The 25,242-nt window shown below is 35.2% G+C and overlaps 1 protein-coding gene across 8 annotated transcripts in view; it reads right to left on the bottom strand.

Moving 5' to 3' along the window:
• Positions 1-25,242, bottom strand: part of LOC117224088 (uncharacterized) — a 211,503-nt gene that overhangs the window by 17,272 nt on the left and 168,989 nt on the right. For 6 of the 8 annotated variants that reach the window (XM_076521442.1, XM_076521444.1, XM_076521449.1 and 3 more), the window contains 2 exons: positions 9,498-9,641; positions 2,592-2,736 (listed from right to left, as the gene is read on the bottom strand). In XM_076521442.1, coding sequence (XP_076377557.1) covers positions 2,592-2,736; positions 9,498-9,641 — 289 coding nt within the window. Of the gene's footprint in view, positions 1-2,591; positions 2,737-9,497; positions 9,642-11,588; positions 11,630-11,830; positions 11,872-25,242 lie in introns of those variants that run through there. The other 2 variants (XM_076521447.1, XM_076521446.1) reach the window with 2 other exon arrangements.

The following is a 25,242-nucleotide window of genomic DNA, read 5'->3' as shown; positions in this document are numbered from 1 at the left end:
CAATTTTTTTATCTATCTGGTTCTGTTGTAATTATTTTATTTGTCTGATTTAAGATATCAATTGCAATATCAAAATTTATCAAATCTGACTAACATACTGTTAATTTATTTTTTGATAACGTCTGTTGGCAGTTGTTTTATTTGCTTATTTCTGCAGCGTTTGTTTTATTTGTCTGATATCGTAGCAATCTTTTAGTACGTCTGTTTTGGTAGCAATTTCACCTGCAACATCAAACATTATCAAACGTGATTAATATAGTCCATTTACAATTTGTCTTCTGATAGCATTTGCTTGTAATTATTTAATTTGTATGATTTTATCGCGCCCTTCTTTTCTTTGTCTATCATGTAATTTCAATTGTAACGTTCATTGTCAAATCTGACCAATATACTAATCTTTTGTTTATCTTTTGGCAGCAATTTTTTTATCTATCTGGTTCTGTTGTAATTATTTTATTTGTCTGATTTAAGATATCAATTGCAATATCAAAATTTATCAAATCTGACTAACATACTGTTAATTTATTTTTTGATAACGTCTGTTGGCAGTTGTTTTATTTGCTTATTTCTGCAGCGATTGTTTTATTTGTCTGATATCGTAGCAATTTTTTAGTACGTCTGTTTTGGTAGCAATTTCACCTGCAACATCGTCAAACAAGATCAATGTATTTTTTATTTGTTCTCCGATTGCATTTAATAGTAATTCTTTTATTTTTTTTTACAATTCGAGGGCAGTTCTCTTGTCTCTATATTTTGTAATTTTTATTGTAACACGTCAAACACTGTCAAACCTAATTAAGATACAATTATGTGATTCGTTATTTATTAAATTCTTTCGTTTATCTGGATTACTAGCAATTCCTTTACTTATTTATTTAACTAACAATCTCGTCTAAACCGTTAAACATTATCAGACACTGTCAAACATTGTAACATCTAATTAAGAAACTTCTCCTTCATTTCTCTCTTAGTAACTGATCATTTATTTACCTATTCCGGCAACAATTTGATTTTCACGATCAAACATTGTCGAACTTAATTAACAAACCGCTTCACCGCGTCTGTATCAGTTTCCAGAACATTATGGCTGTTCGTGGCGAACGCTAATACACTAGACAACAGCACCTAATCTTCTCTCTTAGCCGCAAATCGGCGAGAAATAACAAGTTCGAGATTTGAGGATTTCCGTGGAAGAGGCTTAATAACGTTCGAGGATCACACGATTCTGGGAACTCTATAGGGCACTTCCTCGACAGCAAGCCTTCTCATTTTCTCCCGAAGAAAAAGCGAAGAAGTAACGACTGTTCTTAGGACAGCTGCAGAAATCACCGAACCCCGTGTTTCTCGGATAATATCTCAACCAATGCAGCGGAGAAGCGAACACGTTGATGCATCATTCTCCCAATGCATCGTTACATTCATTAACTGAACTTCCACAAAACGGTCATGCACATCTTCCATTGTCGTGAAATCTCCATAAATCAATTTTATTCGAAATTGATTGCGGTTTTATATCTTAAGAAACTCGATTTTATTAAAATTAATTACTGCTTTATATTCTGAGTAACTCAATTTTTAAAAAATTAATTACTGCTTTATATTCTGAGTAACTCAATTTAAAAAAAATTAATTACTGCTTTATATTCTGAGTAACTCAATTTTTAAAAAATTAATTACTGTTTTATATTCTGAGTAACTCAATTTTTTAAACAATTAATTACTGCTTTATATTCTGAGTAACTCAATTTTTTAAACAATTAATTACTGCTTTATATTCTGAGTAACTCAATTTTTAAAAAATTAATTACTGTTTTATATTCTGAGTAACTCAATTTTTTAAAAATTAATTACTGTTTTATATTCTGAGTAACTCAATTTAAAAAAAATTAATTACTGTTTTATATTCTAAGCAACCCAATTTTTTAGAATTAATTACGATTTTGTAATCTTCATTTTTTAAAGTTAATTACAGTTTGATATTCTGAGAAACTCAATTTTTTTTTAAATTAATCACTGTCTTATATTTTGAGAAACTTAACTTTTTTAAAACTAATTATAGTTTTATATCTCGAGGAGCTCAATTTTTCCAAATTAATTACAATTTTATATCTTGCATATTCTTAAGTCTTCGAAACTTAATTTTTCAAAACTAATTACAGCTTTTTAATCCTAAACATTCTTAATTCATGGTAAGTTATAAATACGTGACTATTTGCAGCTTAGTAACAGATATCGTGAAATTATTACTCAAGAAATTCGAAAGTATCAGTAAACCAGTCCAAACATATTTGCGAGACTGAAATGGGCCGTTTATTTTGAAAGTGGCATAAGTCACTTTGTTTTTAAGTCGATATATTTAATGGTTTGCGTTTTAACACGTTTAAAAATATGGATGCTAACTTTCGAGAAGATTTACTTGTATTTGTTATCTCAGGATACTGATATTTTTCTCAGTATAAATAATTTCGTATAAACGTGAAAAAATCACCACTTTTCATTACGGTAAAGTGACTTATGCCACTTTCAAAATAAACGGCTCGAACGAAGATAATAATAAATATTTGTTTTCTAAATCCTATTTTAATGTTTACCTGAAGTGCATCCAATGCACCGATAGGTGTATTCGGTTGATGAGGTAGAACCCTACCACGCTCTCCTATCGCTTGCAGTGTGTAACTAGAGGCTGTCAACTTGTGAGCCGTTGCTATCTGCACAAGTAGATCCATCATCGGTGTACTGTCAACATAAATACAAAATCATGATCAATCTTTAACCCCTTAACGCGCAGAAACGTATTAACACGGGCGTGCAAAACCGGCCAAAATGTGCAGACCCGTATATATACGGTCGGCGTCGCAACTTATGTTATGTTACCTATATTAATTGAAAAACAGTACGATGGGTACAAAATTCGATCTGCAATGCGATTCAATAGTCACTATAATTATTTATCCACTATTTTTATTGAATTTTTAGTAATTTTTACATTTTTTTTACATATTTATTGAAATTAAGGTCCAAATATGTATTTTCTTAGATAAAAAAAATTGATTTTTTTTGGTCGGTTTTTTTTTTTTAAATTGTGCATTAAGGGGTTAACCAAACATATTACTAAACTTTTCATTATCCAACTTTTATTATTCCACACGCAATACATATTTGCAACACTTTCGACATTATTTTCCGCATAAAATTTCAACAAACAAATCTCTTTGTCATCAATTTTCCAAGGTCACAACCGAGGTCATCTTATGTATTCCAAATTCAACGCCATATTTTTGTTTTGTTATATGAAAGTGCAAAAACGAAGAAGTTCGGTGTATGTCCTTGAAATAACCTTCAAGTTTAATTTCTTACATAAAAATATTTTTGTATACGTTGTGATGAAGTTTTTATATTGAACATTCCATTTTTCGAGTTTTAAAAAACTATTCATAAAATCGGTGGTATTAATTAAAACCAATTTTTTAGACGATTTCTTCAAACAAATGTAAATGGAAACACTTTTTCTTGTTTGAATGAGTGTTGAATAAGCTGTTGAACTTCCCCGAAGTGTTTTATGCAATCATTTTTCAATAGGAGCTTCCAGAGAATCAGCCATAATTAATATTATTATCTTTAAATAAAAAAAGCTACGAGATACAATAAATTCTCTCCAATTGTCCCTCGGCTTGTAAACAAGACTGTACAATTTAGGTAGAGGAGACACGAATATTATTTTTTACATTATTTTATAGTCGCTGATTGTCAACAATTATTATAAATAATCGTATTGTGATAACTTTTGTTTAGAAGTTGAGGGACAATTCGGGAGAATTCACTGTAATCGTATCTCCTTTTCTCAAACTGTTCGTTTTTATTTCCAAGCTGGGAGGAGGAATTTCGAAGAATTTACTGTAATCGTATCTCCTCTTCCCCAATTGTCCATTTTTTTGTTTCCAAGCTGGGAGGAGGAATTTCGAAGAATTTACTGTAATCGTATCTCCTCTTCCCTAATTGTCCAGTTCAAGCTTCAATAGTTCAAGCTTCATAGATTTCGAGTTTCAAACTTCAAATCAAAATATCTCAAAAAGGAGAGCGGATTTTGAAAAATCTTATTAGGGTCTTTAGTATTACGTATGTATATACTTGATACTTAGTATATACATACACTTGATCAAGTATGTTCACGTGTATGTATACATACATACATGTATACAGGGTGTCACAAAAATGTCTCGCAATCCGAAAGTGGCGGGTTCCTCGGGTCATTCGAAGCAATTTTTTCCTTTACAAAAATTTCCTCCGAGGCACCGTTAACGAGTTATTAACGAAAAACAGTGACCAATGAGAGGCGAGCTCAGCTGGCGCGAGGCGACCGAGCCAATGAGCGGAACTGGGCTTCGCGCGCTGGTTGGCTGGGCCGCCTCGCGTCAGCCGTACTCGATTCTTATTGGTCACTGTTTTTCGTTAATAACTCGTTAACGGTGCATCGGAGAAAATTTTTGTAAAGGAAGAAGTTGCTTCAAATGATCTGGGGAACCCGCCATTTCCGGATTGCGAGACATTTTTGGGACACCCTGTATATATATTTATAATTCTAAAATCCTATTAGGATCTTTTAGTATTACGTATGTATACATATGTATATACATATACTAAATACATGTAGTATAAAGTATATATATAGTATATGTATTATGTAATATAAAAATGTATTATATACAATACAATATGAATTGTATACAAATGTAATATGTACAATATATATTACATTACATATTATTATATTATTATATATATTATTATTATTATATTATATATATATATAATATTATATTATTATTATTATATTATATATATATAATATTATATTATTATTATTATATTATATATATATATTATATTATATTATTATATTACATATATTACATTACATACATAGAATTTAGTATATACTTGAACCCACCCAGGTTTCAAAATCGACATCCACAATCGTAAGTTCCCCCGTAAAGCAACAGCCCCTGGAAAGTGACTTTATCGAACGTGCGCGACAAAACAACCGTTTGTTCGGCCGTCGATCGGTGACAAACATTTCTCCCGCGGTAAACACGGCGTTAACTTTCCTCGGAGCCGAGCACATTTCTCGCGCCGGTAAGCGCGTCGTCAGTCATGACTTCTGCGCGACAGGTAGGCCCGGGGAACGAGCCGCTTCGTTTCACCTGGCGGCGCGCGGTGCGGGACAGCGACCCGAATTTCTGGAAAGCGCGCGAAGATCAACGTCGCCCGATAGAAAAACGTCCGAGCGACCGAGCCGGCCGGGGAAAAACTGATCTCGACAGAATTTCTCCTGCGCCGAGAGCTCCGCTGCGGCTTTTGGTGTCGTTAGAAAGCACGGCCGAGGATGATTCGCGGCTGCCGCGCACGTGTCGCCGATAGAAAACTCGGAATGCCAAGACCTGTTCATTTGTGCACGGTAACTTTCCTCCTTGTCGTTGCACCGGTGGTCAGAGTTCTGCTAATTCAATTACGTCTTAATACAATTTCGCAATTTAATTACACCGTGTTTCAATTACGTGGTAAGTCGACCACGTCGTAATTTAATTAGATTTAAACAACTTTCGGTTAAATCGATTGCCAATTATTTCGATCGCCGCCGTGATTCGGATACAATGCGATTGGAACATAATGTAATCGAAATACAACGTAATTGTGATACAATGTAGTTGTAATATGAACAATGTAACTGTATTATGTACAATTTAATTGTAATACGCACAATGTGATTGTAAGACGTACAATGTAATTGTAATACGCACAATGTGATTGTAAGACGTACAATGTAATTGTAATACGCACAATGTGATTGTAAGACGTACAATGTAATTGTAATATATACAATGTAATTGTAAGACGTATAATGTAATTGTGATGTGTGTATGATGTAACTCTAATATGTATAATGTAATTCTGACACGTACAAAGTAACTGTAATATGTACAATGTAACTGTAATACGTACAATGTAACTGTAATATGTACAATGTAATTGTAATATGTACAACGTAATTGGAATATGCATAATGTAATTGTAAGACGTACAATGTAATTGTAAGACGTATAATGTAATTGTAATGTGTGTATGATGTAACTCTAATATGTATAATGTAATTCTAACACGTACAAAGTAACTGTAATATGTACAATGTAACTGTAATACGTACAATGTAATTATAACATGCACAATGTAATTGTAAGATGTACAATGTAATTGTAATATGTAGAATGTAATTGTAATATGTACAATGTAATTATAATATGCACAATGTAATTGTAATATGCACAATGTAATTGTAATATGCACAATGTAATTGTAATATATACGGTGTAATTTTAAGATGTACAATGTAATTATAATATGCACAATGTAATTGTAATATGCACAATGTAATTGTAATATATACGGTGTAGTTTTAAGATGTACAATGTAATTGTAAGATGTACAATGTAATTATAATATGCACAATGCAATTGTAATATGCACATTGTAATTGTAAGACTTACAATGTAATTATAATATGTACAACGTAATTATAAGATGTACAATGTAATCGTAATATGTACAGTATAATTATAAGACGTACAATGTAACTGTAATATGTACAATTTAATTGTACTTCTTGTAATATATTTCGGTCACTCCACATACATTCGATGTTTCCAAAGTATGAACTGCAATACCAGGTGGAAATCGAAGCTACTCATTTGAATAGATTTAAATGCCACACCTTGTATAAAACATCCTGTTTCTTCTTCCCCATAAGAAACTTTAAAATCGCGACTGCTTCTTACCGCGGAATGCTAGCAAATAAACAATTCGTTGCTGCACCTGTTCCGCGATAAGACGGTTTTCGTAATCGGAGCGATCGGTTAATTTGAAATTATGCTAACATTCTGGGACACACGGTGTTCCGCCGAGATAAGCGAACCTTGAAAAAACTGATGCCGGCTTACAGATTTAGATTACGCACGGATGCTGTGCGTGGCGAAGCTCTTCGCCCCGGAGAGCGCGTCGCGTGTAATTTCAGGTGAAATATGTTGCCGTATAATATTCAGTTCCGCGTAATTGCGTGTAAGTTAATAGATACGCTCGTAAGCAGATTGCGGATCTTGTTCATGCTAATTTCTCTTTTCCAGAACGGTAAAATATACATAGAATCCAATAGAATTCTACACCTGCTTGAATTACGCTAATCCGAGCATTAGCAAAATTCGTAAATTGAAAGAGTCGGTGCAAGTGAAATAATATAAGTGAATCACCAGAACGATAGAATATCTTGACACAATGTTTTTCTGAATTATTGAATCGATTTAAAGAACATGTACATTATTATTTAACTTTTGTTTTACATAACTGGTGCAGGTAATTTTTATTTTGCATAATAATTCCCAGTCTGGCAACACACAACTAGACTGCGGATTTTTATGCGAAATCAAAATTTTCTGCATCGTTTTCAAAAAAAAACAAAAACAAAAGCCAAATAGAAATTTCTTTCCTCCTTCAATAGTTTTAATAAGCTGAAAGGAATGTATCAATAACCTTGAATTCGTTAAATTCTTTTTCTGTTTTATACTTCAGTCGCTCATTTTTATTATAAATGCATAAAATGCATTTGGTATCCTTTTTAAAGCGTATATTTCATAACAATATATATTAGTATATTATATATATATATATATATATATATATATATATATATATATATATATATTAGAATATTAGTATATTAGTATATTATATATTATTATATATATATTAGTATATTAGTATATTAATATATTATATATTATTATATATAATATATACTATAATATATATATACTATATATTAGTATATTTCATAACAGTATTTAAACAAAATATGAAGACACGGGGTGTCCCAAAATTCACTCGAAATCGGGAAATGAGGGATTCCTGAAGTGATTTGAAGTAACTTTTTCCTTAGCGAAAATGCGATCCGCGGCTTCGTTTACGAGTTATTAACGAAAAACTGTAACCAATGAGAGGCGAGATCCAATTGGCGCGAGGCGACCGAGCCAAAGAGCGGACGAAGCCCAGTGCCGCTCATTGGTTCCGTCGCCTCGCGCCAGATGAGCTTACCTCGTATTGGTCAGTGTTTTTCGTTAATAACTCGTAAACGAAGCCGCGGACCACATTTTCGCAAAGGAAAAAGTTTCTTTAAATGATCTCAGGAACCCTACACTTCCCGATTGTGAATAACTTTTTGGATTAATTGCGTCGACTAAATTATTTTGATTTGTGATTGAATTTTTCGTGTCGATGTTTGACGCGTGAATTACAATGTTAAATTAAATCTCTGTTTATTCGCACGATAAACGGTGTCCTGTTAAAGCTACTATCATGTGACGCGTGTTCATATAGCACAGAATTCGCATAATCGAGGCTCCATTATAGGACGGCGCACTTTAACTGTAAAGAATTGCCAGTTTCTGCGTGGCCAATTGATTTGATTAAAAAAACCGAGCCGATATCACGGGACCGTTAGACGGTCTCTTTCGTGACGGTGCGTATTCCGATTCCTTTATTCGTGGGAGAGAACGTGTGAAAATTGCGTAACCGTGAAGAGGACAGGTTCTTCTGAACCGATCCGTGTTCCCTCGAGTAGAAACTCGTAAATTAGAACACCTGACGGGACCAGCTTCTCGCCAGATGTTGAATCACTTCGGAGACAATAACACCGCTCGACACGGATTCAGGCTTTCAAGTTGAACCCTTTAATTGACCATTTTAATCGAACGTTTTAATTACGGATGTCGTTAAGGAACGACAAATCGAAATTTTAATGGGACGCTACATTACAGGGTGAGTCATTTAACTCTTTCGCCTTAATTTTTCTTGTGAACTGCATGTTGCATGAAAGAGTGTTTCGAACAAAAAAGTTGTATGGTACGAGGAGGCAACAATTAATTTGTTGCTGTTTTCCTTGTTCTTATCAAAATGAGAAGGATTAAAGTGGATATTGAAATCTTTTTTTAAATTTAGCAAAAGTCTTTTTTGAAATTTGGTAACATCATTTTTGACGCTTAGTGAAATACTTTGTTTAGTATCTCTCTCTCTCTCTCTCTCTCTCTCTCTCTGAATTTACTGAGATCCTTTCTAAAATTTAATAGCGAGAGCTGCTTTGAAATTTGGTGAGATCCTTCCAAAATTGAATGAGAAATTCTTTAAAATTTGGTAAGATCATTTTAAAGTTCAGCGAAATCGGTTTTAAAATTGAGTGAGATCTGTTTTAAAATTTGATGATATATTTTCAAAGTTTAGTGAGATGTGTCTTAAAATTTAATGAGACTTCTTTTGAAATTTAGTGAGATCTATTTTAAAATTTAGCGCGAGCTTTATTAAAATTAAATGAGATTTTGCTTAAAAATGTGGTAAAATTCTTCGTACAATTTAATGTTTTTTTTTATCTGTCTAATGTCTTCAAAAATATTACATACCTTCTTGGCACCGTGACCCTCTGAGTCTGCTGATGATGTTCCCGAGGCAACTGGACCAGAAGCTCCATACTTCCGGCCAGCATGTCCGCTGGTGTGTCCTCTGTCACGGTTAGAACCATTCTGGATGGCCTCTCCTCTCTATTCCTGAAGCACAAAGAAAATTCAACGTACAGTGGTGTGGGTGAAATTGATATGAATTCGAGAGTCAGTGAAATAAATACAACGAGCGGATACGATATTTAACGAGAGACCGTAGAAATCGGCCGGGCCATAAAGTAATCATAACAGCGACGGTTGAGGTTTCGCAGTCAAAGGGATACCGCGACGAGCAAAAAGTAAACGTGTGATAAGAAAGTTTCATTTTCAACAATTGTCGCATTCCTCCGTAATTGTAGTACGAATGGATAGCTGAGATTCTGCTGATTAAAATGAGTCCAAACACGATATAAATCGGATGAATTTCAGCTAATCCCCGGTCAATTGATACGCGATCTACCGGGTGAGTCAATTAGCTTGCGCACCTCAAGTCTGAAATCATGCATTTTAGGAAAAATTGTTAGATACATGGTTTCGAAGGTGTGCAAAGAGGTTTGCAAGGATTTCAAGATCAACTAAGTTTAAAGTTATTCGACGTTACTGTTACCCACCCTGTATAATGAATGATGACTTCGACAAACGGAGTCCGATTTACGTCGTGTTTGGATTCATTTTAATCAGCAGAATCTCAGCTATCCGTTGCTGCCATAATCATCCAAATAAGACGAAAATAAAATCTTTTTACTTAAATATTTACTTGGTCTAATCGCGGAATCCTATCGATAAGATCCGAAATGTCATTCTTGAAAGTCAATGAATTGTTTAAGACGGAGAAATATTCGACGGTTTATTAATTTTTCTAAAACGCTAGAGTTCGGTGTGTCAGATGTCGGCGTTGGCGCTCTAACTGTTAACTTGTTAACACTAATGGCCAGATTCTGCGACGAGTAACCGGATACACTGGAACGGTGAGACACTTGGAAGACGAAACGCGTGATAAAAACTAGAGGATCGTTTCCCATAACTCAATCTGCCTTATCGTTCTCTTGTGTCCGACGGGGATCAGTTACCATTTACGTGTGCGCCACTGGTCACTGCTCTTGGATTCGACACTGCATCAACACTTCGCACAGTCTTAACTCTCAGATTTCAATTTAAAAAAAAAAACAAAAAAAAACAAAAAAAAAGAAACAGAAGCAGATTACTCTAATATCATAGCAATTTATTGCAGTAAGATGAACATTCGTGCCATTTTTCTTGGATTACGATTCATTTAGATCCTGTTTCTTATAATTGATAAAAACAATTTTTATGTAATCCGAACAACTTGCAATTCATGCAAACAAATTGCGTGTAGCCATTGTGATTCTTACAATTCATAAGGACAATTTTTATTCAAGATTTGATTCTTGTAATTAATGTAGAAAAAATTGTCTTCTTTATCCATTGCTAATTATAATTGGGAAAGACAATTTTTATTTAGGTGTTGCTCCTTGTAATTAATTAAGAAAAATTGTAGAAAAATTACCATTCTTTCTTACAACTGATGAAGACAATTCGTATTTACCTTCTTGTAATTAGTACAGATAATTTTCATTTACGTCTTGCTTTTTGCAACTGATTGTAATTAAAGCGAAAAGAATTGTATTTAGCCGTTTTGTTTCTTACAATTGATAAAAACAATTTTCGTTTAGTACTTGCTGCTTCTAATTAATGCAGAAAAATTGTATTTAACTACTGCTATTTAACTACTGAATAAAAACAATTTCCTCGTAATTAATACAAAAAGATATCATTTCGTCGTTCCCTCTTATAATTGATAAAGACAAATTGTGTTTACCTCCTGTTTCTTGTAATTAATGCAGATAATTTAAATTTAGGTCTCGTTTTTTATGATTAATTAAGGAAAATTGTATTTTGCCATTACTTCTTACAAACGATGCACACAATTTTCATTTAGGTCTAGTTCTTCATAATTAAATGCAAACAATTTCCACTTAGTTCTTGCTTCTTCTAATTAATACAAAAAAATTGTATTTAACCTTTAATTCTTACCAATTATGCATATAATTTTCATCCATGTTTTGCTCTTTGTAATTTAATGCAAACAATTTCCAATTAATTCCAGCTTCTTGTAATTAATGCAAAGAAATTGTATTTGGCCATTACTTCTTACAAACGATGCACACAATTTTCATTTAGGTCTAGTTCTTCGTAATTAAATGCAAACAATTTCCACTTAGTTCTTGCTTCTTCTAATTAATACAAAAAGATTGTATTCAACCTTTAATTCTTACCAATTATGCATATAATATTCATCCATGTTTTGCTCTTTGTAATTTAATGCGAACAATTTACATTCGGTTCTTGCTCCTCGCAATTAATGCAGAAAAATTGTACTCAACTCTTGCTTTATCGCACTTAATACAAAAAGAATTCTATTCAGTTCCTGCTTCTTTTATAACTGACGCCGACGATTTTCCTCGAGTTCTTGTGTCTTGCAATTAACAGAAAAAGAACTCTGTAATTTAGTTCTTGTTTCTTACGACTCGAATCACGTCGGGCTCTCGTAATAGACGCGAGGAACGATTATTTCGCACGAAGATCCACGGTCTATTAACTAACATTAACGCTTGAACTTCGACCCAGACCACTATTTCCCACACAAAGCCCAAATCAGTGCAAATAGTGACAACGCATCATTGTGTCCTCATCCTTGCGACCAGATTTACGAAACCCGTCAAAATGACGGGTGACTAATTTTTTAATTTATGATAATTATTATTTATTCAATTATATTGAATAATAAAAATTAATTTTTTTTTTAAATTAAAACAATTATATTGTTATTATTCAATTTATATGTTACTTACAGCAAATGTTGCGATAACACTTGTTCAAAATCAGAATAAATATAATAAAATATATAAATAAATATAAATATCATATAAATATATGAATAAATATAATAATATTATATAATATAAAACAGCTGTTTTTGTGCTGTTTTTTTGTGTTAACAAGCACTCTCTCGCAACACGCTTGCCACAACAACATGGTGTTACATATGTAATTCGCCAGTTGTTTCCCGATTAGATCGATCGCTATACTGTAATTTCTTCCAGAAATGTTCGAAGAATTGGAACTGAAACCGGCAGATCTGAGAATACTAAGTCGCGATTTTACGGGCTCGCGGTTCGTTTTTATAGAAATTCGGGACAGTTGGCAAGAAAAAACAGCGAACAGCATGCCGATGTACATTAATTTCAATACATAGCAATGCTAGAATAAGAACGATGACTTAACTTTTTTATTTCTAATTTTTTGCCACGATTCGAAGGCAATTCGGAGGCCACGTGACACGATTCGAAGGCAATTCGCAGGCCACGTGACACGATTCGAAGGCGATAGGCGTAGGACTAGCGCAGGGAAATTTGCAGCAACCCGAAATTTGGCATTTCCGTGAGAAATTACGGTGTACCCCCGATTTCGAAATCTAACAACTTTTTGCCCCGCGCCATCATTATCGTCCCGACAGAAAAACTTGGCCAAGGCGAGCCGGTGTTTCCCGAGCGGCATTTTTCGCGGCATCATTATATAATGGAATTATGCAGCGTCATCAGTCGGGCTTAATTACACTTTGTTCGCGATAGGATAATTACTCGCGAAATCACCGGCGCGCTGCCTCATCGAGGGCTCATTTATTCTCTCTGTCTCACCCCTTTCTCTTCTCCGGATCGTTAAGCCGTTTTTTTTTAAATCTCGAGGTACGAAAGACCCGAACCACGGGTGTTATACAACGTAAAACGAAATCGTAATCTCCGTGAAAATCGGCCCAGTTATCCGCGGCTCGTGAAATCGCGCGAAAACTTCCCGAGTTACTGGCGAACTGCGGCTTTTTCGATTCGGAATGCGAGTTTTTATCGAGCGACCGTAATGATCGCGATCGTTTGGCATAAATGAAATCAGGGTGGAGGGGGGAGAGTTTATGGCATCATTCTACCGGTTTCGAACTTAGGAAGTACGGACCTTCGATCGTTGCGGCGTTTCATGGTTTCACGGAAGCAGGCTCGCACCTGCAGATTTTTATCTTGGAGACTCTGGTTCGTCGGATCCGATTGAAATTTGTCACGTTTTAAGCGGAAGGCTTTTGGTCTACCGTGGACAATCTTTCGTTTCGTTCGGGAAGCTTTTTTCAGGAATTTATCTGTCGCAGGAATATATCGATTGGAGTTATGCTTGAGGGGACGAAGAGAGCTTAGATATTGGCACTTAAATAGAGAAATATCGTACAGGGAAATTGCTTGAAAATATTTTTAAAAATATAGCTGTGTTTCTTTAATTTTCAGCTCCAAAATGAGCTTCGTTTTAGCACGATATTATTAAAATTGGCGACTTGATGAGCAAATGAAGACCGTTCGCGTCCAGTTCGTAGATACGACGTCAACCAATTCATTTTTGTAATTTTCATCTGGAAAATCTTCACTTCGAAAATTCAACAAAATACCGTCATGTTCATTGGACATTCAGCTACAAAATGATCACTATTTCAGGATGGTATCATTAAAATTGGCGACTTGATGAACAAATGAAGACCGTTCGCGCCCAGTTCTTAGATACGACGTCCACCAATTCATTTTTGTAATTTTCACCTGGAAGATCTTCACTTTGAAAATTCAACAAAATACCGTCATGTTCCTTGAACATTCAGCTACAAAATGATCACTATTTCAGGATGGTATCATTAAAATTGGCGACTTGATGAACAAATGAAGACCGTTCGCGTCCAGTTCGTAGATACGACGTCCACCAATTCATTTTTGTAATTTTCACCTGGAAAATCTTCACTTCGAAAATTCAACAAAATACCGTCATGTTCATTGGACATTCAGCTACAAAATGATCACTATTTCAGGATGGTATCATTAAAATTGGCGACTTGATGAACAAATGAAGACCGTTCGCGTCCAGTTCGTAGATACGATGTCAACCAATTCATTTTTGTAATTTTCATCTGGAAAATCTTCACTTCGAAAATTCAACAAAATACCGTCATGTTCATTGGACATTCAGCTACAAAATGATCACTATTTCAGGGTGGTATCATTAAAATTGGCGACTTGATGAACAAATAAAGACCGTTCGCGTCCAGTTCGTAGATACGATGTCAACCAATTCATTTTTGTAATTTTCATCTGGAAAATCTTCACTTCGAAAATTCAACAAAATACCGTCATGTTCATTGGACATTCAGCTACAAAATGATCACTATTTCAGGATGGTATCATTAAAATTGGCGACTTGATGAACAAATGAAGACCGTTCGCGTCCAGTTCGTAGATACGATGTCAACCAATTCATTTTTGTAATTTTCATCTGGAAAATCTTCACTTCGAAAATTCAACAAAATACCGTCATGTTCATTGGACATTCAGCTACAAAATGATCACTATTTCAGGGTGGTATCATTAAAATTGGCGACTTGATGAACAAATAAAGACCGTTCGCGTCCAGTTCGTAGATACGACGTCCACCAATTCATTTTTGTAATTTTCACCTGGAAAATCTTCACTTCGAAAATTCAACAAAATACCGCCATGTTCCTTGAACATTCAGCTACAAAATGATCACCGTTTCAGGATGATATCATTAAAACTGGAGACTCGATGAACAAATGAAGATCGCTCGCGTTCAATTACTAAATGCGTACATTTTCACGATTTTCACCGAAAAAATCTCTACTTCGAAAATTAAAAAAATATATCATCACGTTCCACGAACTTTCGGCTACAAAATGAGCTCTGTTCTACGACGCTAGCACAACATTTCCGCAGATGGTTGAAATTTCTCAGGAACATCGCGACCGGTTCGCCGCAAGCATTTTTCGCTTCAGATCCGCTGATTAGATTGTCACAGCGGATCGGCTGAAAAAGTCGCTTCCCTTCCAATGATTAAGGAAGCATTAATCACAGGGATGTACACCCGAGGGATCGTGAATGAATCTTATCGAGGGATCGCGCGGGAAAGAGCAGATTTCAACAGTGATTTCATAAGTGAACCTCGCTCGTTCGCTCGCTTGTGCGCTACCCGTTGCGACATTCGGCGGGCTGAATGGACGTGACTTCTGCCAGCAAGAGTGTAAGACAGTCGTCCATGGATCGTTTAAAATTCCAGCGCGAACAGATGCTGGTTTAGTGTGTGCCGAAGGGAACACGAATTAATCTTGCTGAGCGAGCGAGACACGAATCGATGCAATCAAATTTAAACAGGCCTCGAGGAAATATCCGAACGGCGTGCACGAGTGTTATGTATTGGTAAAAGACGTCCGCAGGTGTAAACGGGAGTAAAGAAATTAGTACGACACCTGGGGACATCGTTCTTAGAACTTCACCTTCGATAACTCATCGGACAATTAAGTAGTCAGATAGTGAAGCAGTCAGAAAATATTGCACTACTATTAAAAAAGATAAATTGTTGAACAGCTATATAATTAAATAATCAAGTAGTCGGCTAAATAAGTGGCAAAGTAGTTCAAAGATGAGAGATCAAATATCCAAGTAGCCAACCCAATAGACAAATAGTCAACTAATCGAGTAATCAAAGAGATAAGTGCTTGAAAGGTAAAGTAATTAAGTGGTTATATGGTTATATAGTCAATCAGTCAACTGCTCAAGCAATCAAGTAACCGAATAGTCAAATATTTAAAAAGTGAAGACTTTAAACAATCAAGCAGTCAAGTAGCTGAACAGTCGATGAGTCAAACAATTGAATAGTCATGGAGACCAATAGTAGAGTAATGGAGTAGTACAAAGTTATAGAAAGATCGTGTAATCAAGTAGCCAAACAGTCAAATAATCTAACAGTCAAGTAATCAAATGGTCAAGGGGTCAAGCAGTAGAGTAATGAAATAGTACAAAGGAAATAGAAATCAAATAGTCAAATAGTCAGATAATCTAATAGTGAATAATCTAATAATCAAATATTGAATAAGTCAAGTAGTAAAGTAATGAAATAGTACAAAGTATTAGAAATATCAAGTAATCAAGTAGTTAAGAAGTCATATAGTGGAATAATGAAATAGTAGAAAGTAACAGAAAGATCTTGTAATCGAGTAGTCAAATAGTCAAATAATCTAAAAGTGAATAATCTAATAATCAAATATTGAAGAAGTCAAGTGGTAAAGTAATGAAGTAGTACAAAGTATTAGAAATATCAAGTAATCAAGTAGTCAAGAAGTCATATAGAGGAATAATGAAATAGTAGAAAGTAACAGAAAGATCTTGTAATCAAGTAGCCAAATAGTCAAATAATCTAATAATCAAATATTGAAGAAGTCAAGTAGTAAAGTAATGAAATAATACAAAGTATTAGAAATATCAAGTAATCAAGTAGTCAAGAAATCATATAGTGGAATAATGAAATAGTAGAAAGTAACAGAAAGATCTTGTAATCAAGTAGCCAAATAGTCAAATAATCTAATAATCAAATATTGAAGAAGTCAAGTAGTAAAGTAATGAAATAGTACAAAGTATTCGAAGTATCAAGTAATCAAGTAGTCAAGAAATCATATAGTGGAATAATGAAATAGTAGAAAGTAACAGAAAGATCTTGTAGTCAAGTAGTCAAATAGTCAAATAATCTAATAATCAAGTAGTAAAATAGATAAAAGACAAACAGAGTAATGAAATAGTACAAAGCAATAAAAAGATCAAGTAATCAACTAGCTAAGTAGTCAAATAACCTAATAGCCAATAAATAAAGTAGACAAAAGGCAAACAGTAGAGTAACGAAATAGTACAAAGTAATAAAAAGATCAAGTAATCAAGTAGCTAAGTAGTCAAACAATCCACTAGTCGAGTAATCAGATACTCAACTAGTAAAATGCTAAGAAGTTCAACTAACCGCGAGTAATGAGACAGTAAAACAGCCGAAAGATCAATTAATTCCGAGAGATTAACAATAAAAAGTCCTTAAGCGTAACAATGCCCGAAGATTAAGAGAGGACATTAAATCTGTATTAATTAGGTACGAGTAAAAGCTTCTGACACGTAAGCACGTGTTACAGCCGCAGTTTACAGTTACGGCAATTTGCTATTTTCATAATTATTGTTCACGATCCAAGGCGCAGTTTGTTACTCTATACGTAATAATAGCACGATGAATGAAATAACGATCCGAGTACATACAACGATTTAAATCTTTCGCCGTCTCTGATTTAACTCGACGAAAACACCGACGACCACGAGCACAAACGGCTCTCTTCTGTTACAAACCATTCGATTCGGCCATTTGCTCGTGCAAACTTCGCCGCAGAGTAATCGTCGGTTTATTATTCATGTGCTCGGGCACCGGCTACCTGTGCGAGATCGCGCGGCTGCGAATTGTAAATGTTAAAAAAGAAGCCCGGCCCCGCTGTAACACGGGTTGTTCATGCTAATGAATTTTCCACTACAATGTGAAACACCGCCGGTGTGCTTAGCCGCCGGTGGTAATTGCCCCCGTACGCGCTGTTCCACCGGTGCTGCTCGAATTAATGACTCGAATTACACTCGTTGAAAACACGAGATAACGCGTCGGAACGCTACAAACAGCTTCCTAATTCTCATTCCGGGATCTTCTTGCGCAAACAAACCGACACGCAACGAGAGACGCCGGGTCAGCAACGTTCATCGCCGTCGCATGTTCTCGAAGATTCTTCGCTCTAATTTCTTCGACGAACGCCCCCCCTCCACGTAACAGTTAACACGTGAACAATCTCGTGGGAAAATATCATCGATAGAAAATTCACGTTTCATTGCGTGAAGGGCGTGTTCAGACGAAGGTTCAATTTTGAAGGAAATTTTACAAAAGCGCAATGATTCGGAACAAGCAACTTTTATGGGTTGTTACCAATAACTACTATAAATGATGGAAATAGATCGAAAATAATTAAATATTTTCACTGTATTTTGTATGAACGTATAGTGAAAAAAAATAAAATAAAATAAAATAAAACGGAATAAAATGGAGTAAAATGGAGTAAAATGGAGTAAAATGGAGTAAAATGGAGTAAAATGGAGTAAAATGGAGTAAAATGGAGTAAAATGGAGTAAAATGAAGTAAAATGGAGTAAAATGGAGTAAAATGGAGTAAAATGGAGTAAAATGGAGTAAAATGGAGTAAAATGGAGTAAAATGGAGTAAAATGGAGTAAAATGGAGTAAAATGGAGTAAAATGGAGTAAAATGGAGTAAAATGGAGTAAAATGGAGTAAAATGGAGTAAAATGGAGTAAAATGGAGTAAAATGGAGTAAAATGGAGTAAAATGGAGTAAAATGGAGTAAAATGGAGTAAAATGGAGTAAAATGGAGTAAAATGGAGTAAAATGGAGTAAAATGGAGTAAAATGGAGTAAAATGGAGTAAAATGGAGTAAAATGGAGTAAAATGGAGTAAAATGGAGTAAAATGGAGTAAAATGGAGTAAAATGGAGTAAAATGGAGTAAAATGGAGTAAAATGGAGTAAAATGGAATAAAATGGAATAAAATGGAATAAAATGGAATAAAATGGAATAAAATGGAATAAAATGGAATAAAATGGAATAAAATGGAATAAAATGGAATAAAATGGAATAAAATGGAATAAAATGGAATAAAATGGAATAAAATGGAATAAAATGGAATAAAATGGAATAAAATGGAATAAAATGGAATAAAATGGAATAAAATGGAATAAAATGGAATAAAATGGAATAAAATGGAATAAAATGGAATAAAATGGAATAAAATGGAATAAAATGGGATAAAATGGGATAAAATGGAATAAAATGGAATAAAATGGAATAAAATGGAATAAAATGGGATAAAATGGAGTAAAATGGAATAAAATGGAATAAAATGGAATAAAATATTATCATTGTATTATTAAATATAATATAATAAAATAAAATAAAACAGAATAGAATAAAATAGAATAAAATATAATATAATAAAATAGTATAAAATAAAATAAAACAGAATAAAATAAAACAGAATAAAATAAAATAGAATAGAATAAAATAAAATAGCATAAAATAAAATTTAGAAAAGTTTAGAGCTGACTGTTCATTTTGAAAATAATTACGAAGGTTCGATTCTACTAAAAATAGTTTTGAATATTTTCATGATAAACCGAGAGAGAGAGAGAGATAGGGAGAGAGAGAGAAGAACTTTTGACAAAATTAAGTCGAACCAATGAGACTATTCCGAAGTAGCGTCTAACAGGTTGCACAATACAGGAAAAAATAAGCAGAACCATCGACCACAAAAATCTCCGTCGTTCGAAAGTTTTAATATTCGACGACAGAAGAATGGCGAGATTCGATGGCATCGAATTCCGGACTCTCTTCGAGATCCATCGAACGAAGGCACCCGCGTGCATCGTATTCTCAGGTGGAACGGACGTGCCGAGGCAGGGGCCTGATCGGCGTTGACAAATGAAAATCCGTCGGAGCGTTTCCACGCGGCAGACAGGCATCGGCGAGGATCTAAATCATCGTCCCCGCTCGAACGTAGAAAGCAAATTGAGATCCACGCGCCTCCCGTTTCGGTATCAATCACTTGGCAAGACAGGGGTACACGACGATTACCCGGAGGAATGGCACCGTTACATAATTCGGATCTCCAGGAGCCGGCGCGGCGCGTTGCGGCGCGGCGCGTTGCGAAACGCAACGCGGCTGCGAATGGCGAACGCAGGTATCGACACTTCTTAATTACACGCACGCAATGCGAACGAGGACCCGAGAACCAACCGACCAAACCCAACCACCGCCGGTCGAACATTGTTGAGTCACACCGCGTGTTTACGTATTACCGTGAGAGGTGCGGCCATTTTTCTGACATAACTGGGACTCGGCGTTTCTAGTTCCTTCCTGGTGAAAGAGTACAAAACATACGCGCACACACACGTGGTAAATAAGTCGAAGATCCTGCGAAGGACATGGTCATGACTAGACTCCGGATCTTCGTGCGAAATAAAAATTATCATCATCTCTTACACCAGGGGTGTCAAACTCAAAAGCTAACTTGAGCCAAATAAGCAATGCTTAACTTTAGGTGGGCCGCAAAAAAAAAAATCAATGTACATAGAAACAAATATTGTTATTTTGACTAGTACATTGTAATAAACATATATAAAGTTAAATTATTGTTTACGTCCCTCCATTTTATTCCATTTTATTCCATTTTATTCCGTTTTATTTTATTTTATTTTTTTTTACAGCCCTCATCTCGGGCCGCGAGTTTGACACCCCTGTCTTACACCAACAGAAATTCGATAAAAATGTATCTCTTGTTTTAACGGCGTTAGTAGAGTGAAAGTAATATGCTGCGTTATTTTTTAATTCTGTTTTTTGTCTGCACTGCTCATTTGTCTTCGCTTTATAATTTTGACACGGTCGTGACTAGACTGCGGATCTTTATGCATTTGTTGCGAAAATTGACGTGAGAAATAAAGGAAAGTGAAAACATTGGAAGAATTGAAAAATATTGTTACGTTATTTTGAACTGATTAAAGATATGAATGGAATAAATATACTTTTATTTAACTGTCGTTTTATACAATTGCTGAACAAAATCTTTTTTTATTTTGCATAAATAATAAATAAGACCGTTAAACATGTACAGAATATGCATGATTTTTCGGTGTTTTATTTATTTTATGAATGTCTGTATCGGGAGAACATTTGTTGAAAATGCTTGTTCAATAAATTTTGAAAACTTTTTGTAAGTGTTCCACAGCAATATCAATTTTGTTAAACAAAAAGTAAAAGTTCCAAAGTGATACATATTTTGTTAAATAGAAAATAAAGGTTCCACAGCAATATAAATTTTGTTAAACAAAAAGTAAAAGTCCCACAGCAATATAAATTTTGTTAAACAAAAAGTAAAAGTCCCACAGCAATATAAATTTTGTTAAACAAAAAGTAACAGTTCCAAAGTGATACATATTTTGTCAAATAAAAAGTAAAGGTTCCACAGCAATATAAATTTTGTTAAACAAAAAGTAAAAGTCCCACGGTAATATAAATTTTGTTAAACAAAACGTACAAATCTGAACACAATTTCCTTTTTTTTTAAACGAAAAGTAGCTCTTCGGAACGTTCTTCGAAAAGGAAAATATAAAAGAAGAAACGACGGAATAAGTAAAATTCGAATGATCTGAAATACCATTCAGAAATATTGTCGAGAAATCGGCATTGTTTTTAAACAAACGGCTCGGTTGCTATCTAAATTGCCGCGGGACTATCGCTTCGCGGAGCATTCTCTCTGCCCCCGCTATCGTTAGAGCCGCATAGAATACCGTGGCGGGGAAACCTGGAGATTATCGGAAATTAATAAATCCTCGCGAAGAGGAGGACGGGAGCACGTGTGCGTGCACGTGACTCGGAACGTGCGGCGCGGCGCGTCCCTAGAGCAATCGGCGATATTGCTCAATCGGATTCCGCAGCCGCACACGTTCTCCACCACGAGGTCCGCGAGAAAGAAATGTAGTAATGAGCCGGCAATGCGTGCCCAAGAGACGCTTCGGGTCCCGGGATTAATTCCGTTGTTGCGACAACGATCCACTGACAACGGAACCGTCCCTGCTCGCGTCACTCTAATCGCGAGTCCTTTGTCGGCGGCCTCGAAATCAGCGCTTCTTTCGCGCTATTTGGGCGATCGTTTTTACAGAATTTAATATGCACAGACGAAGAAAGGTCTGCTGAACGCGTTTGCCGAGTTTGAAGGCGATCTGACGCGGTTTGACGAAGTTTGATACAGTTTGACGGTGTTTGAATTACGTACAAGGCGCAGAAGAATTGCGCGCAGTTTAGACTCTCTGATAAAATTATTTTCGTCGACTTCGCAGTTTGTTGCGATTCGAAGACGTTTGTCGAGTTTGAAGGCGATTTAACGTGGTTTGACGCAGTTTGATACGGTCTGATAGTGTTTGAATTACGTAAAAGGCGCAGAAAAATTGCGCGCAGTGTAGATTTACTGATAAAATTATTTTCTTCGACCTTACAGTTTATTGCGATTCGAATGCGTCTGCCGAGTTTGAAGGCGATTTATCGTGATAGGTCGCGGTTTGATACAGTTCGATCGTGTTTGAATCACGTAAAAGGCGCACAGAAATATTGCGCGCAGTGTAGAAAATTACCTGATGAAATTACTTTCTTTGACTTAGCAGTTCGTTGCGATTCGTTTCAAAAATTGGTAAATGTTTGACAACGTTCCAATGAAAATTTCTTTTGCTTAGATCGTGCACATAAACGAACTTCCTAGACCTCTTTTAGTCACCATTGCAGCATTTATCTTTCGACAAATTTCGCTCTGCAGTCGAAGATCGCTTGAAAGGAATCGGCATTAAACATCGCATCGTACGAAAACGATAAAAACTCGATTTATACGCAGCTGAACACTAATCGAAATCGACCGAGTGCTATGCAAAACAACAGAAGAATATCTACCGAAATTGTTTACAAGGTTCGAAGCGAAAATGACTAAGTTTGACGCGGTTTGGCACCGTTTGACGCGGTTTGAAGCCGTTTTAATTCCCACAGGAAAATTTCTCTTCGATCAAAATCGCAGCGCGATGAAAATTCACACGTTTGCACAGAAAAAAAAAGGAGCAACTATACCGACCTCGTTGAGACTATCGAAGCCGTTTCTCGAAACGAGCAATACTTTAGAATTACGCGTCGCCGTATAACGTTAATTCGAAAGCACGTCTCGAAACTCGGATCAGCGTGAAAAAGGTCCACGAGTCGCCTCGAAATAATTTTATTTCGGTATGCCCGCGATTTTATGGCCGCGTTGCACGTTCACCGCGCCGCGAACATTACGAGCCCCGAGAGCTGGAACCGCAAGCAATCACGGAGAGGTGTACCTGCACTTTACGTAACAGCATGCGGGCGAAATTAATGGTAATGCGTGCGAATATTGCACCGCATGCTGGTCCGCGCCGCGCTGCGCGCCCACCTTACGGAATACTCTCGGCTCTCATTAAGGATTTTCGTTACGTGTGCATTGAACTGCGCGACGGCGAGCCTTGTCGAACGCATGTTGCATTGTCCTGCACGTCGGCACGTGACCATTTTGCCAACGGAGGTGACTCGTGTGACCGTCTGCCATAATCAGATTCAAAGTCTATTCCCGTTTTTAATCGCTCGACTTGCGGAACTTCGCGAGAAACAGAAGTTTCGTTAATGCAAAGGAAACTCGCTTGGGAATATCTTGCTTTCTTTAATCATTGTAGCGTCGATGCTCTATCGACCTTTCTTCTCTTCAAAACGACAGGTTTTCTAATCTCTTTTTAAAACTGCAGATTTTCTAATAATTTCATCTTTTTTCTTTTAAATTGAATTACAAGTTTACTCTTTTAAAAAGCTACAGATTTTCTAATATTTAATTTCTTTTCTGAATAAATTTCAAGTTTTCTAACAATTTCTTTCTGAAACTATAGATTTTCAAATAATTTAATTTTTTTAAAAATTAAACTACTGGTTTTCTAACAATTTCTTTTTAAAGCTACAGATTTTCTAATCATTCCTTCTCGAACTAAATATTCTTTTCTGATCTACAGGATGTTTGAAAATTTGGTTTTTGTTATAAATACATAAAATCTTAATAGAAAATCGATTAATCATTATATTAATGTTGTGAATGCATATGGAAGCTGGATTATGAATATGCATTCAGAAGATTTTTCTTGCAAAATTATATATAGATAGAAAGCTTTTAGGAAAATTTTTTGCCTTTGGTGGAACATGATTTTACAATTTCACTTTTGAATTAGGGTAATAACTTAGGAATTGTCGCACAGCTTCATTTTGTTCATTTTGAAAATATTTTCAGGAAAATGTTTGACATTAAATTCCACGTTGCTATCGTGAATCGATTTGATTGGAAAAGATATCAATGGATTCTTTGAAGCTTTCTCTATGAGATTAATGTGTTAGTAATAGTAAAAGCCTTGAAGAACCACGAGATATCTATTTCGAATGTGTGAGTGTACGGAAACGAAGTAAAATATAGTATCAAATTAGACATGTTTCTGAAACTAACGTGTACTCATAATAACAAGAAAACCAATTACATATATAGAAAGAGGGTATAATTAGCTTCAAAATGAACATAAGCAGAAGTAAATTGGCCAACTTGAATCAATACTATCGACGATGCAACGATAGTATGTCTGGCTACATCGGTGGATTCGTTTGGAAACGTTTCTCTTCAAATATTATTATACGTACACGTAAAAATTGAAAGTTATTTTATGTGTGTGGAAAGAGCGTTCTTTCAGCTTCAAAGTGAGTATAGGCAGAAGTAAATTGGTCAACTTGAAACGAAAATATCAACGATATAAAGATAGCGTGTTCGACTACGTGCATTGGGACGGAATCAGCGATGTAAAATTAAACGTTCCTCTTTAGATATTATTGTATATACGCATAAAAATTAAAAGTTAAATTACATGTGTGAAAACAGCGTTCTTTCAGCTTGAAGATGGATACAGGCGAAAGCAAATTGATCAATTTGAAAAGAAACTATCGACGATGCAAGGATAGAACGTCTGACTAGGTCAATGCATTGGAACCGAATCAGCGATGTGAAATTAATCGTTCCTTTTCCGATATTATTATATAGATAAATGAAAATTAAAAGATAAATTATATGTACGGATAGAGCGTTCTTTCAGCTTGAGGATGGA

The sequence above is a fragment of the Megalopta genalis genome, chromosome 5, assembly GCF_051020955.1.
Source record: "Megalopta genalis isolate 19385.01 chromosome 5, iyMegGena1_principal, whole genome shotgun sequence".
NCBI lineage: Eukaryota > Metazoa > Arthropoda > Insecta > Hymenoptera > Halictidae > Megalopta > Megalopta genalis.
The sequence above is the reverse complement of the archived record's forward strand: the minus strand, read 5'-3'. Positions and strand labels throughout refer to the sequence as shown.